Source organism: Toxorhynchites rutilus, chromosome 1 (genome assembly GCF_029784135.1).
Source record: "Toxorhynchites rutilus septentrionalis strain SRP chromosome 1, ASM2978413v1, whole genome shotgun sequence".
Classification (NCBI taxonomy): domain Eukaryota; kingdom Metazoa; phylum Arthropoda; class Insecta; order Diptera; family Culicidae; genus Toxorhynchites; species Toxorhynchites rutilus.
In genome coordinates this window covers 43660458-43673382 of record NC_073744.1, presented here as the reverse complement: position 1 = coordinate 43673382, position 12925 = coordinate 43660458, and the positions used below count along the sequence as shown (strand labels likewise).

The window sequence follows — 12925 nt, the reverse complement described above, 5'->3', positions numbered from 1 at the left end:
TCCGTTTTCCAGTATAATGTTGGGAAATTCGACAATTGGCTTTCGACGAACAGCTAATTAAAAAATCTGCGCCCGCTCTTATGGCTGCTAGAGGAATGCTCTTAGTGGCCACGGCTGCGATGCTGGAAAAAAATCGTCAAAAATAAACGTTATATTAAATTGATTGAGTTATATAGACTTACCGAATCATTTATTTCTTGAAAATCGATAAAATAATACTCTTGCGAGTAAATTACGGGATCTTGTTATTTGTTGTTGAAAAATGACTGTAGATTTCAAGTGTGTGTGTGTTCGACAATATTGATGCATAATACACGAACACTCATACACACTCCGCAATGAAAACCGCCGCGGAGCTTCATTTCATCGAGCCTCCGTCGCGGATATGAAATCGCTTCCAAAACCACCCCGCTCTGTGTGACATGGCTCATTCACAATACACTGTAGATCCTCCGCTGCGGTTTTACTCGCGGAATCCGCGGCGGTGAATCCGCGGCGGTGAATCCGCCTAATGTGACATCAGCCTTACGCTTAGATCGCCAATAGCAGTTTCACTTACACTAGTTTACTATCCGCATCACCTGTAGTCTTTAATATTGGTTTTTTCCAATAACACACGCTTCCTGGAAAATTGCGTACAAGTAACCAGACCATAGAAATTTAAAAAAAATTATCATGAATTCAACAAAGAAAGATGAACAAAAAAAGACATATCGAGTGTTAGAATTGTTCAGTGGAATTGGGAGCATGCGCTGGGCTATTCAAAGTAATCATTATCCTATTCAATTTCTCAAAGCAACTTCTCACCTCGATCACGCGTTTGATTTGCAGGATTCGGTAGACTATTCGAAATAATAGCAGCAATAGATATTGATCCCGTTGCTAATAGTATCTACAACCACAACTTTGGTCCGGACACTGCCAAAAATGAGGACATTCTTGGCCTGACAGCGAGACGCATCACCGAGTTAGACGTAGAGGTTATCCTCATGTCACCGCCGAGCCAACTCTTCAGTTGCAATGGGGCCTCTGAGAACGTTAACGACCACCAAGGGAATCCGTTCGTGCACATTTGCAACATGCTGGATGAACTGCACACTGTTCAATTCATTCTTATGGAGAATGTGAAAGGTTTCGTGCGCTCAGAGTCACGCAAACTGTACAAAAGACGACTTAGTACCGCTGGTTTCCACTACAGGGAGTATGTTTTGTCACCTGACGATTTCGGAGTACCGAACACCCGCCGCCGGTACTACTGTGTAGCCAAACGCACCCCGTTCGACACTCCCGCTGGAAGCATAATTAAGCAACCGAATGTTAACCACATGGTCCCGTTAAAAACCATTGGTGAAATAGTAGAACGCGAGGGTAAGCATCTGGACAAGTATCTAATCAATCTGGCTGTCTTACGGATGAGACTACGCATGATAGACATCTGCACGCCAGATTCAACCAACTCAAGTTGTTTCACAAAATTTTACACACTCTACACCGGCGGAACTGGTTCGATTTATTGTCCATTGTTGAGAGCGGATTTTGATTCCGAATATAGGAACATGAGGTGTGCTGAGTGCGAAGAGCATCGGATGCTCTTCCTGGAAAGGCTTAAAATGCGTTACTTCACCCCCCGAGAGATTGCGCGACTGATGTGTTTCCCGGAGGATTTCAGCTTTCCGAGCGGGACAACTGACGAACAGTGCTATGAAATACTGGGGAACAGCTCGAATGTGCTAGTTCTTGCTTCTTTGATCGGCGAAATCGAATAGTTTTATCCTTGAACATACATCTGTATTTGCTCTCTGAAATCTGACTGAAATTTCACTAATAATCAACGTAGTTTTCATTTTATCCGAGTTTTGAGTTCTTACCATTTTTAGTTTTAGTGCATCCGTAGTGTAAAATAAAACAACGCCAATCTACAAGATTTAAAAAAAACATCTCGTGCCCGCATCTTTTCACGAAGAAATACATTTATTCAAATTTATTCAATACTAGCTGACACGGCAAAGTTCGCCTCGCTCAAAACGTTTTTTTTGATATCAATACCTTCGAACATTCACGTTTTTGACGTAGGACTACGTATTTAATTCCTGTACCGGAATGTAAATTCAATGTTTCGAAAGCGAGAGTGTGGCGCTGGAGTGCCAGGTTTTAAACGTTAATACCTCATTGTCAGCTGAACGGAGTGGTATGATAATTATTTTATTCGAAAGACAAAATTTCAAAGAGTTATATGTTTGCTACAAAAAATCACATCGCAGCTGATGAGCTGAGGAGCTGAAGAGCAACGGAGATGTGGAACGGCAGGGTTGCAGAGAGTGTAAAGCGCCCCATACACGCACAATACTATTGTGTGTATTTATTGACATTACTATTGAAGGTTGTCCACAGACGTACAATATTATGGCGTCACAGTCTTATTTGTGCAATGAAATTGAATCATTTGGGGATGATATTGAAGACAGTCCTGAATATTGTGCAAGGCTGGCTACTGACGTTCAATATTTCATCGCAAGTACTTGTTGGAACCCAGCCGGGTGCTATGATTGATGCTAGGATCGTTAGCAAAATCTCAAGCAGAACTGTCAGTGGGATACCCAATTCATATGAAAACAAAGGGAAAATGTCAGTGGGATACCCAATATGTTGGCTCCTGTCAGTTCAATGGGGGTTCTCTAAAGACGTCACCCGGCTGTTGGAACCAGACACTTGATATCCCATAATGCCGGAAGTGATTAGTCTCAATAAACTCGAGAATAAAATTCCCGTCGGCGTTTTTGATGGCCATCGCGACACACGCGTCCTCGAAAAACAGTCTGTGATTTTTTGACGTAGGACTACGTCTTTCATTTCTATACCGGGGTGTAAAATCAAAGTTTCGAAAACGAAAGCGTTACGCCGGAGACCGAGATTTTGAGTGTTAATAGCTCCTAAACAACTGAACGGAATGGTATGATAAACACTTCATTCGAAAGATAAAATGTCTACGCGTTCTATACTTGTTACTTTCTGATCCAAAAACCAAAAACAGGAAGTGGGTTATATCTATGGTATAACCGCAAGGGTGACGTAGGACTATCGTTGATTCAGAGATCATTTGTATGAAGTTGAATCTGAATTCATTCTGAATGAATGAATATTTGGAGAACTTCGAAAACGAGAGCGTTATGTTGGAGGCACAAGGTTTTATGCATCCAATATTGGATACGGAAATATCTTACTGATGGGGAAGAATAATCTTCAGAAGCTATCCTGTTGATTGCGATTGATTGAAAAATCACAAAACCTAATGTATTTGGTCACAGTGTTACATGGATAGAAAACATTAAAATAAACTCTTTCATATGAATGTAATTTTAAATTCCCAGAGGAACTGGCAGATTATTTTCAGTAACGATTAGATATTTCCACATTTTCCTCGATACTGGAATCCCACCAGTGGTTAATGCTAACTCGATAACCATCTGTTAATAGCACTTGATTGAAACATATTTGGTCACAGTGTTACATGGATAGAAAACAACCAAATAAACTCTTTCACATGAATGCATTTTTAAATTCCTAGAGGAACTGGCAGATTATTTTCCGGATCTTTCTCGATCCAAACGGAAAGAATTCCGTGCGTGTATGTGTGTGTGTGTAGCGGCTGCTTCGAGATCTTCCCGGGGAACCGTTTGTAGCATCACTCTCCTCCTGATGGATTCCCTTCTGGCCTAAGGTGCACAAACAGGCTCTTGGTGACACCGTTCATCCGCGCTTTCATGATAAATGAAGAGCTTCACCACAACAGCGACAACATGCTCCAATCGCTGTTCAATTATAACTGAGTGGATTTCCGAGCGGCGCTCGCTTATATACCGATTGGTGATTTCAATAGCCTATTTTGAAAGCAAATTTAAGACTATTGAAACAAGTTTTTGGATCAAAAAGTAACAAGTATAGAACGCGTAGACATTTTATCTTTCGAATGAAGGGTTTATCATACCATTTCGTTCAGTTGTTTAGGAGCTATTAACACTCAAAATCTCGGTCTCCGGCGTAACGCTTTCGTTTTCGAAACTTTGATTTTACACCCCGGTATAGAAATGAAAGACGTAGTCCTACGTCAAAACGCGTTCTATACTTGTTACTTTCTGATCCAAAAACCTGTTTCAATAGGCTTAAATTTGCTTTCAAATCAGGATATTGAAATCACCAATCGGTATATAAGCGAGCGCCGCTCGGAAATCCACTCAGTTCTAATTGAACAGCGATTGGAGCATGTTGTCGCTGTTATGGTGAAGCTCTTCATTTATCATGAAAGCGCGGATGAACGGTGTCACCAAGAGCCTGTTTGTGCACCTTAGGCCAGAAGGGAATCCATTAGGAGGAGAGTGATGCCACAAACGGTTCCCCGGGAAGATCTCGAAGCAGCCGCTACACACACACACACACACATACACGCGCGGAATTCTTTCCGTTTGGATGCCATTCAGCATCGAGAAAGATCCGGAAAATAATCTGCCAGTTCCTCTAGGAATTTAAAAATACATTCATGTTTATTTATTTATTTATTTGTCAATTCATCAACGGGCTGTAAGGGCCCCAATGATGTGCTTAAGGATATGTGAAAGAGTTTATTTGAATGTTTTCTATCCATGTAACACCGTGACTAAATATGTTTCAATCAAGTGCTATTAACAGGTGGTTATCGAGTTAGCATGGGCTTTCAGTATCGAGGAAAATGTGGAAATATCCAATCGTTACTGAAAATAATCTGCTAGTTCCTCTGGGAATTTAAAAATACATTCATGTGAAAGAGTTTATTTTAATGTTTTCTATCCATGTAACACTGTGACCAAATACATTTGGTTTTGTGATTTTTCAATCAATCGCAATTAAGAGGATAGCTTCTAAAGATTATTCTTCTCCATCAGTAGGATATTTCCGTATCCAATATTGTATGCGCCCGCAATCGATTATTGCTCAGTCGCCGAAAGTTCCGAGCTCAGAGAGTTCATTTCCCTCTAGTTTGCCTTCCAAATTGCCATCGTAAACCACACCTTCTCTCGATTCAATCACGCACAAAAAGCATACTTAAGCGATATTCTGGTGGTGAGACCAGTGCTTTCACCATTCATTCAAATTTGAATGAACGAACCGTAAAACAGTTCAGTTGCTCTAAACCTCTCACACTAACGTACCAAGCAACTGCTGTTCGCGCTGAAGATACCACACGAGAAATAAAAGTGAGAACGATTGTGTCCATCCATATGTGCTGAAGAATTTGTACTCATAACGCTAAAAAGTCGTGAGACTATTTGGAAGAGAGTCTAGCAATTCTTTTTTATCCCCTGAACGTAGGCTGTAAGCAGTATATTTGGTTCAGTAGCATATGAGATTCACGTGCCAGTTTGCAGTTGAATCATTCAAATTCAGTGTGTGCTACTGAATTTGAATGCAAATAATTCCTCAAGTGTATTTCATTTGAGCCAGCTAGAATCTATATTTTAGAAATGCGCGCGATCCGTGTGTCGCACTTTTTGTATTAATATCGTCGACATTATTTTGAAGCAGATTCATAAGGTACTCCTTCATATGTTTTGAGTTTAAGTTTATGTGAATATAATGCGATGATTGGGTGAGCGATGCAATGTTCGATAAATTATAAGATATTTTCATTCTCACTTGAATTACTGTATAATTATCTTTAATGATATTTCATAACTTAACGTTCATACGTTATATACTGGATTGATATGTAATATTACTCCTTCCACCAAGAAATTTACGGTAGACAACTGTACATATTTGCTGTATTTCGCTGTACGAGGAATGTATTCACGTGAATAAAACAAGCAGTAAACTTACCTCAAAACATCGAATTCATTGCAATATCGTGTAATAGGAACGATATAATGTTTTTTCTAACAAACTTGTCTATGTCTTTCTGTAACTTCGATTATGTTTTTAATAAAAACGCGCATCGATAATGACAAGTTTTATTAAAAAATCGTTTAAAAATTAAATGTTTAGATTTATACTCTTGGAATTATTGCTTGAATAACAATCAATTGTTTTGAAACTACTATGCGAAGCAGTATGTCGTTGTTGTTCTGGACATCGCGTATAGCAGTTTCTCTATAGTTTTCAACAGCGTTTCATACTTTCTTACAGTTTCGAAATTTGCTAATATACATACCGAACTTTTTACGAACTTTGAACTGTATATAATCGAATTCTGTATTTTATCGAGTCAAAAACATTGTTCTATTCGTTTTTTATGCATATATTTTCGTTTTTTTAATATAAAAGTAGAATTTAATTTTTTGATTCATTTCTTAAAGTCACACCTTTCTCATACGAAAAAAAAATAAATTTATTCAGAATCTCTCAGGAGATGATAGACGATCATATTTGATGAGAAAAATCCTTCTACGCATATGTTTGAATTTCAACAATGACAGAGTTATAGAACTTTTTGTTGTTTCAGACTCTGTTGCCTCTAACTGGATCTACATTAAAAAGTACGCTAAAGAATAAAGTACTGGAACATCTAAATTAGTGTATTTAAATAACATTTTGGAAGTAAAAAACTTAAAAGTTTGTAATTTTCAATATGTTATTAGTTTTATCCCAGAAATTCATATTAAACATTATTGTTTCTATCGATTGGATTAAAGTTCTCTAGTTCTCTACAATTTGTTCTTCAACACTCAACTTCTGTCTTTCTTAATTTTGCTGCAAAATCGATATAAAAAAATCCTGGTAAAAATTCAACTAAATCTTCAAAAGTCACGATTTTCACCCCACTGTACTTATAATAGGCACTTATATTTCACCTTAACGTTAAAAGGTAACTTTTTTTTCGAAATAAGTCATATTCGAAACATTAAAAAAATATTTCTCTTTCAAACTGTATAAAGTTTTGAGTCCAAAATTGTATATCGAATAACTTTTTTGGGTCAGGTTTGTCAAGTCGTGCCTTTCATCAAACTCTACCATGCCTAATAGAAGTATAAGGAATGACTTTGTTCTGATACTGTATATAAGTTTATGTCAATACATGCAACACCAAAGCGCTTATCTTCGCGTACTAAAGTTTTTTACTTTATAAAAAGCGCACTAACGCACCAATTTCCGGTTTGCAGTTGAAAAGGAAAATGTAATCCGTGTTACATTCCTAAATGAAACAACATAGCCCAACTATTGAAGTTCAAAAATTATGATGATTTTCTGAAAAACCTATTTTGGTGGAGATAATTCGAGCCTAAAACCATTGTTAGGTAGATTAACTTGTTATAAATAGAATATTTGAACTAACATTAATAGTTCAAGTTTCATATTATTACCTGAAAGATACGTAACGTTCAAATAAAACGTTATGACATTAAAAGTTTAATAAACTTCACGTTTAAGCCTAGTAGTTTGCTGTGAATAAAATACATGCGAAACTAAAAAAATGCTTCAATTCTCGCGTAACTTTTGAAAAGGTCCTATGTAACAAATGTAAACAAATCGAGTTAATGGATGCACGCTATTAGTTTTCAATCATTGAATGCATTACAAAAACAATCGTTCACGTATCTATCTTCTTCATCTTTTAATCGCCGATGCAAAAAATATCCAATGTACAGATTCGGATTTTAAGCACTCGGCTGTTACTTCAGACGCCTCTTTCCTCCGACGGTCGAAACGTCCAAAGTAACAAAGCAATCGAAACAACACGAAGTCGTACTTCGGTCGTTTTGAGTTTTTGTTTCTTTCAGGTGTTGTGATCTATGTCAGTGCAATTCAACGAGTGATGACAATAATAATCTGTCTTTAGAATGAAATGCTGATGTTTCGATTGTTCTTCAGTAGTTAGTTTCAAAATCTTATCGTGAAACGTAATATGTCCAATGTGCAAACAGGGGCAGTTAAAACGTCCAATGTAACATTTTTCGCTCCGAGGCTTCAAATTTAAGCTCAAATCACGGAACAACTGTTACGATTGGTTTTTCAGAGTTATTATTGGCTGCTAGTGGTAAAAGTAGTGATAAAGATCGATACCTTTTAAGACAATTCGCGGAATAATGTTCGGGCCTTCAACTTCATTTTTCTCGAGTTGACGAAAATGTTATATTGTGTAGGGTTCGGAATTGTTTGAAAGAACACGATTTATTGGTCTAACTCTGCGTTTATTCACCGTAATAATTTTTCACCTTCACGCTTGAACGTACTTATCTTGTCTGTCCCCTTTCCTCGACGTGCTGCCATATTTTTCTTTTCTTTGTTTTTAAGAGGCTTTAAACTTTGCAGTTCATTCGCCTCCAATGCTGCCATATCGTCCAATATTTTCACCTAGATAGAGCTGTGCTGTCTCATCGCTTTCGACGAGGGACACGACACCACAATCCCCCTTTTACTTTTATTTTCAGTGCGGAAGATAGTCCTTGAATTTGTTGGGCTCCTTCCTGCTGCGTTTCACTTGTTGCCTTCTATCGTATGATTCATTGTCCTCTGTATGTCCTTCAATGTTCGATTGTCGGTCGTTCTCGGAATCCTGATGCAATCCATCCTCTAGCGAAAGTCTTGGGATCGGTGCACTCTCGTTGGTCGATTCAGTCGCTGGTGATAAATCTGGTAACTTCTTAAGATGTGCCACATTGCGGCGGTACTCTTTACCAGTTTCCAGACATCGCAATGTCACATCAGCCCCACTACGTCGCATAACAATATGTTCTTCGGGACTAAAATCTGTGCTAAGCTTGTTTTACTTTCTAAACCGTTTGACTAATACCTTATCTCCTTCCTCGATGTCACTTCTACGAGCTTTCCGTTTGTGATCTGCATAGATCCTACCTTTTTCTTTTTGTGTTCGGTCAAAATCACTAACTGCTTCGTCACAGTGCACTTCGCGAGGAATTTGGGGAAGTTTGTTGCGTACCCTCCTTCCAAACATTAGGTCAAATGGAGAGCGGCCAGTGGTCGGATGCGGAGTTGAATGGTACGACAATATATATTGGTCCAAAACTCTTCTCCAATCTTGCCCCAATTCCTGAGCATTCGTTAACCTTTTCAGTATGGAACGGTTTTGTCGCTCAACCTTACCGTTTTGCTGTGGCCAGTAGGGTATTGTGTTTATCAACTTTATTCCCATATCTTCACAGAAAACCTTGATTTCTTCACAGACTGTATTCAGCTGTGGAGCGTTGTCAGCACGCAAAGTCAATGGTACACCGTATCTGGTGAAAATTCTAGAAAGTTGCAGAATGGTTTCTCTTGCAGTAGTCTGCGTTATCTTACATACTTCAATGAAGCGACTATAATAGTCAACAACGACAAAAAGCGTTTGACCGTTCGGTAGTGGTCCCAAGAAATCTGCCGCTATTTCTTCCCAGGGTCCATAAGGCATTTCTTTACGGACCATCGGTGTGGGCGGTTCAGGAGCAGCAACCAAAGTACAAGAACGACATCGTTTAACAAACTCTTCCACCGATACATCCATTTTTGGCCACCATACAGCACTCCGTAGATGCGATTTCATCATGCGTGTCCCGATATGTCCCTCGTGAGCAACACGTAATATCCGCTCTCGTAAAACCGTAGGTATTACGATTCTGTTGGTTCTCAAGAGAACGTCATCGCAACGGCAAAGCTCATTGGCTACTATGCGGAAAGCAAGTGGCAACTCTTCGACTTTGTCGAGATCTAGGCATTCTAAAACATGACGTATTTCTGCATCATCGCGGGATGCTCTGACAATTTCTTTCCAATCCAATGCAGCGGTTGTAGCAGCGTCTATCGCTACTTGTTTAATAGTGATTTCCTCAGAAGGGTCAAAAGGAACTGATTTAAGGGTGCTCAGTCGTGACAAAACATCCGCTACATTCTTCTCACCCGGTATGTAGATTATTTCATAGTCAAATGTCTGGATTCTCAAAACCCACCGCTCAATTCTGGCACAAGGCCTGGAACGAACGGTAAACAAATACTCCAATGCCTTACAATCGGTGAGAATGTCGAATTCACTTCCATAAAGATATGTGTAGAAACGTTCCACCGCCCAAACGATTGCCAGAGCCTCCTTTTCGGTTTGGCAGTATTTTTTCTCTGTGTCCGTTAGCGATTTGGATGCACAGTGGACAATTCTACTGCACCCTGACATATCGGTTTGTAGTAATAATGCTCCGAGACCTGTTGGACTTGCGTCAGTCATTATTGCTGTACGGTCCATTTCATTAAAGAATCCCAAGTTTTGGACATTAGCCATTGAAGCTTTAATACGCTCGAAAGACACTTGCTGTTCATTCGTCCAAAGAAAGGTTGAATCCTTTCTCGTAAGTTTTCGCAAAGGTTCGTCTAGTGTGGCCAGATTAGGTAGAAATTTGTTTAAATAGTTCGCCAAACCCAGGAAACTTCGAACTTCTGATTCACTTTCTGGTTGACGAAATGACAAAATCGCTTCAACTTTGGAAATAGATGGTGCGATACCAAGAGCAGAAATTGTGTGTCCCAGAAATTCAACCTTATCCACCCGAAAAACACACTTCTCCCAGTTTAATTCCACAGATCTGTCCTTCAAACGTCGTAGCACCTCCTCTAAGCGTTCATCATGCCCTTTTTGGTTCCTTCCTTCCACAATTACATCGTCAAGATACCAGTAGGTACCTGCACACCCAACTAATATTTGATCCATGACCTTTTGGAACAGTTCAGGGGCTATAACTAATCCAAAAGGAAGCCGTTTAAAACAGAAAAGTCCTTTGTTAGTAATAAACGTTGTGATATCTCTTGATTCCGGAGCTAATTCAACCTAATAAAACCCAAATGTGTTTTAGATATGAAAATTTATTCAATGGTAAACCTTCAATAACTCACCTGCAAGAAAGCGTCTTTAATATCTAACTTGCTCCAAAGTTTGCCTTTGCCAAGCCTGGCCAGGTACTCATCAACGACAGGCATCGGATGGCGCTCTCGCAGCACAGCTTTGTTGACTCGTCGTAGGTCAAGGCAAACCCTTGGTTCTCCGTTACTTTTTCCAACCACTACAAGTGGTGAAACCCAAGAAGCAGGGCCTTGTTTTACTTCAATTATGTCCTTCGCCAATAGATGATTTAGTTTCTGGTCTACCGCAGCTTCTAAGGGAATTGGAATGCGCCTAATCGGCTGGAACACGGGTTTGATTTCTGGGTCTGTGTGGATCTGCACCTGGACATCCTTGATCTTAGGAAACGATTCAGCTTCGGAAGCTATACGATTGATGTGCAATCCAACTAGCAAAATACCTAGCTCCTTCGATGTTTCATCTCCCAAAATACTGCGTTGGCCCCCTTTGATTACGAAAAATTCAGCGCGAACTGATTTTTTGCCAACTTTGACATCCGTCACAAAAGAACCGAGAATTGTTAAGGGGTTGTCATTACCATATCCTTTAAGAACTTTTTCGCTTCCTTTGACACATCGATAAACAGCTACGTTTGACTGCTTCAGCTGCTCCCACACGTTATCAGGAATTAAATTCACATCAGAGCCAGAGTCACGTACTTGTTTTGTTGTAAGGGGTATCTTCTTATTAGAATTTCTGGAGCGACACGATGACTCAAAATGTCCTACTCGCTTACAGGCATGACACACCTTGCCTTTTGCTGGACATTTTTCAGATGTTGAAATATGATCCCGACGTCCACAGTTGTAGCAGCTGTATCCACTTTTATTCTCGAATTTACGCTTAACTCCAATTGGATTTTGAAAATTTTTGTGGAAACTCGGAACAGGTTCATCTTTCACTCTGAGAACCTGTTGCTTCACGTCCGCTTGGTCTATCTTTCCGCCGAAACTTTTCACCTGGTTTTCTATCCCTTCCAGTGTGACGCCTAAAGCCTCAACTTCCGAGAAGGAGCGATCCTGTTGCAGTATTCTACGCCACAGTTCCTGTGATAGACAGCCTTCGATAACGGCATCGATTAAGAATATCTCCACCAAGGTTGTCTTCACTTCTTCTGGGTACTTGTCGAAACCACAATCGGATATCTGCTGTCGCAACCTTAGAACGAAATCAGCGAATCTCTCCTCTTCCTTTTGTTTTACTTGTCTTAACTTGCATCTCTAAGCAGTCTTGGCGATATGGTTGGAAGAATGCGTCCAGAGCATTGATTGCGACATCATACCATTGCTTCTCAAGTAACACTAAAGGAAAATTTTCTCTGTCCGGCAAATTGGCAAACACACGTTGCAGTTGTGGGCCACCCAGATGGAGCAATTTTGCCCTTTTCTGCTTCTGGTCAACTATACCATAGGCGTCAAAATAACACTCTAACGCACCCTTCCAAGACTTCCAATTCTTATACAGCCTTTGCTTTTCAATTTCATCACAGCGAAAGAGAGGGAGAGGTCGAGCGTCTTCCATCGTGATTCCACAGTCCTCGTCGCCAATTTGTAGGGTTCGGAATTGTTTGAAAGAAACACGATTTACTGGTCTAACTCTGCGTTTATTCACCGTAATAATTTTTCACCTTCACGCTTGAACGTACTTATCTTGTCTGTCCCCTTTCCTCGCCGTGCTGCCATATCGTCCAATATTTTCACCTAGATAGAGCTGTGCTGTCTCATCGCTTTCGACGAGGGACACGACACAACATATTGGACCTTTTCAAAAGTTACGCGAGAATTCAATTCTCCTCCCGTGCACCATATGTGCAGCCAAGGCTCGGCCACAGCCCGCTAAGAGAGCACAAGCGCCTGTATTTAGTTTACAGTTGTGAGTGGATGACGTCCATTAGTATGTATCATAGCGAATAGAAGAAAGAATGAGCTTAGAATGCTCGAGCTCCTCTTTTAAAATTCAAGCTTCGAATGTTGATGGTTCACCGATGTCGATGGCAGTGAATCAAGGCAATTCGCCTGGCACCGTAGTGTTGAATGGTTCAAAGGGAGCAACGTACATGAATGAGAAAACGAATGA

The 12925-nt window shown here is 39.9% G+C and overlaps 2 protein-coding genes across 2 annotated transcripts; one reads left to right on the top strand and one right to left on the bottom strand.

Moving 5' to 3' along the window:
* The first annotated feature begins 647 nt into the window (after positions 1-647).
* On the top strand, positions 648-1884 carry LOC129763177 (tRNA (cytosine(38)-C(5))-methyltransferase-like). Its single transcript, XM_055761988.1, has 2 exons — positions 648-766; positions 832-1884. The coding sequence occupies exons 1-2, from the start codon at positions 676-678 to the stop codon at positions 1764-1766; spliced, it is 1026 nt and encodes a 341-aa protein (XP_055617963.1). The 5' UTR covers positions 648-675; the 3' UTR covers positions 1767-1884.
* A 6511-nt stretch (positions 1885-8395) lies between these two features.
* Positions 8396-12531, bottom strand: LOC129780458 (uncharacterized protein K02A2.6-like). Its single transcript, XM_055788759.1, has 4 exons — positions 12461-12531; positions 10843-12007; positions 8739-10777; positions 8396-8681 (listed from the first exon to the last, which is right to left on the bottom strand). Exons 1-4 carry the CDS (start codon positions 12529-12531, stop codon positions 8396-8398), a joined length of 3561 nt encoding a protein of 1186 aa, XP_055644734.1.
* Positions 12532-12925: the final 394 nt, after the last annotated feature.

Bases quoted from the DNA above. Each gene is read 5' to 3' on its own strand.
- LOC129763177 (XM_055761988.1), top strand. From the start codon at position 676: ATGAATTCAACAAAGAAAGATGAACAAAAAAAGACATATCGAGTGTTA. The intron at 767-831 runs GTAATCATTATC...TTTGATTTGCAG, and splicing joins CATGCGCTGGGCTATTCAAA to GATTCGGTAGACTATTCGAA.
- LOC129780458 (XM_055788759.1), bottom strand. From the start codon at position 12,531: ATGGCAGCACGGCGAGGAAAGGGGACAGACAAGATAAGTACGTTCAAG. The intron at 12,008-12,460 runs GTGAATAAACGC...TTTCGTTCTAAG, and splicing joins GAAGGTGAAAAATTATTACG to GTTGCGACAGCAGATATCCG. The intron at 8,682-8,738 runs GTAAAACAAGCT...TATGCGACGTAG, and splicing joins TTAGTCAAACGGTTTAGAAA to TGGGGCTGATGTGACATTGC.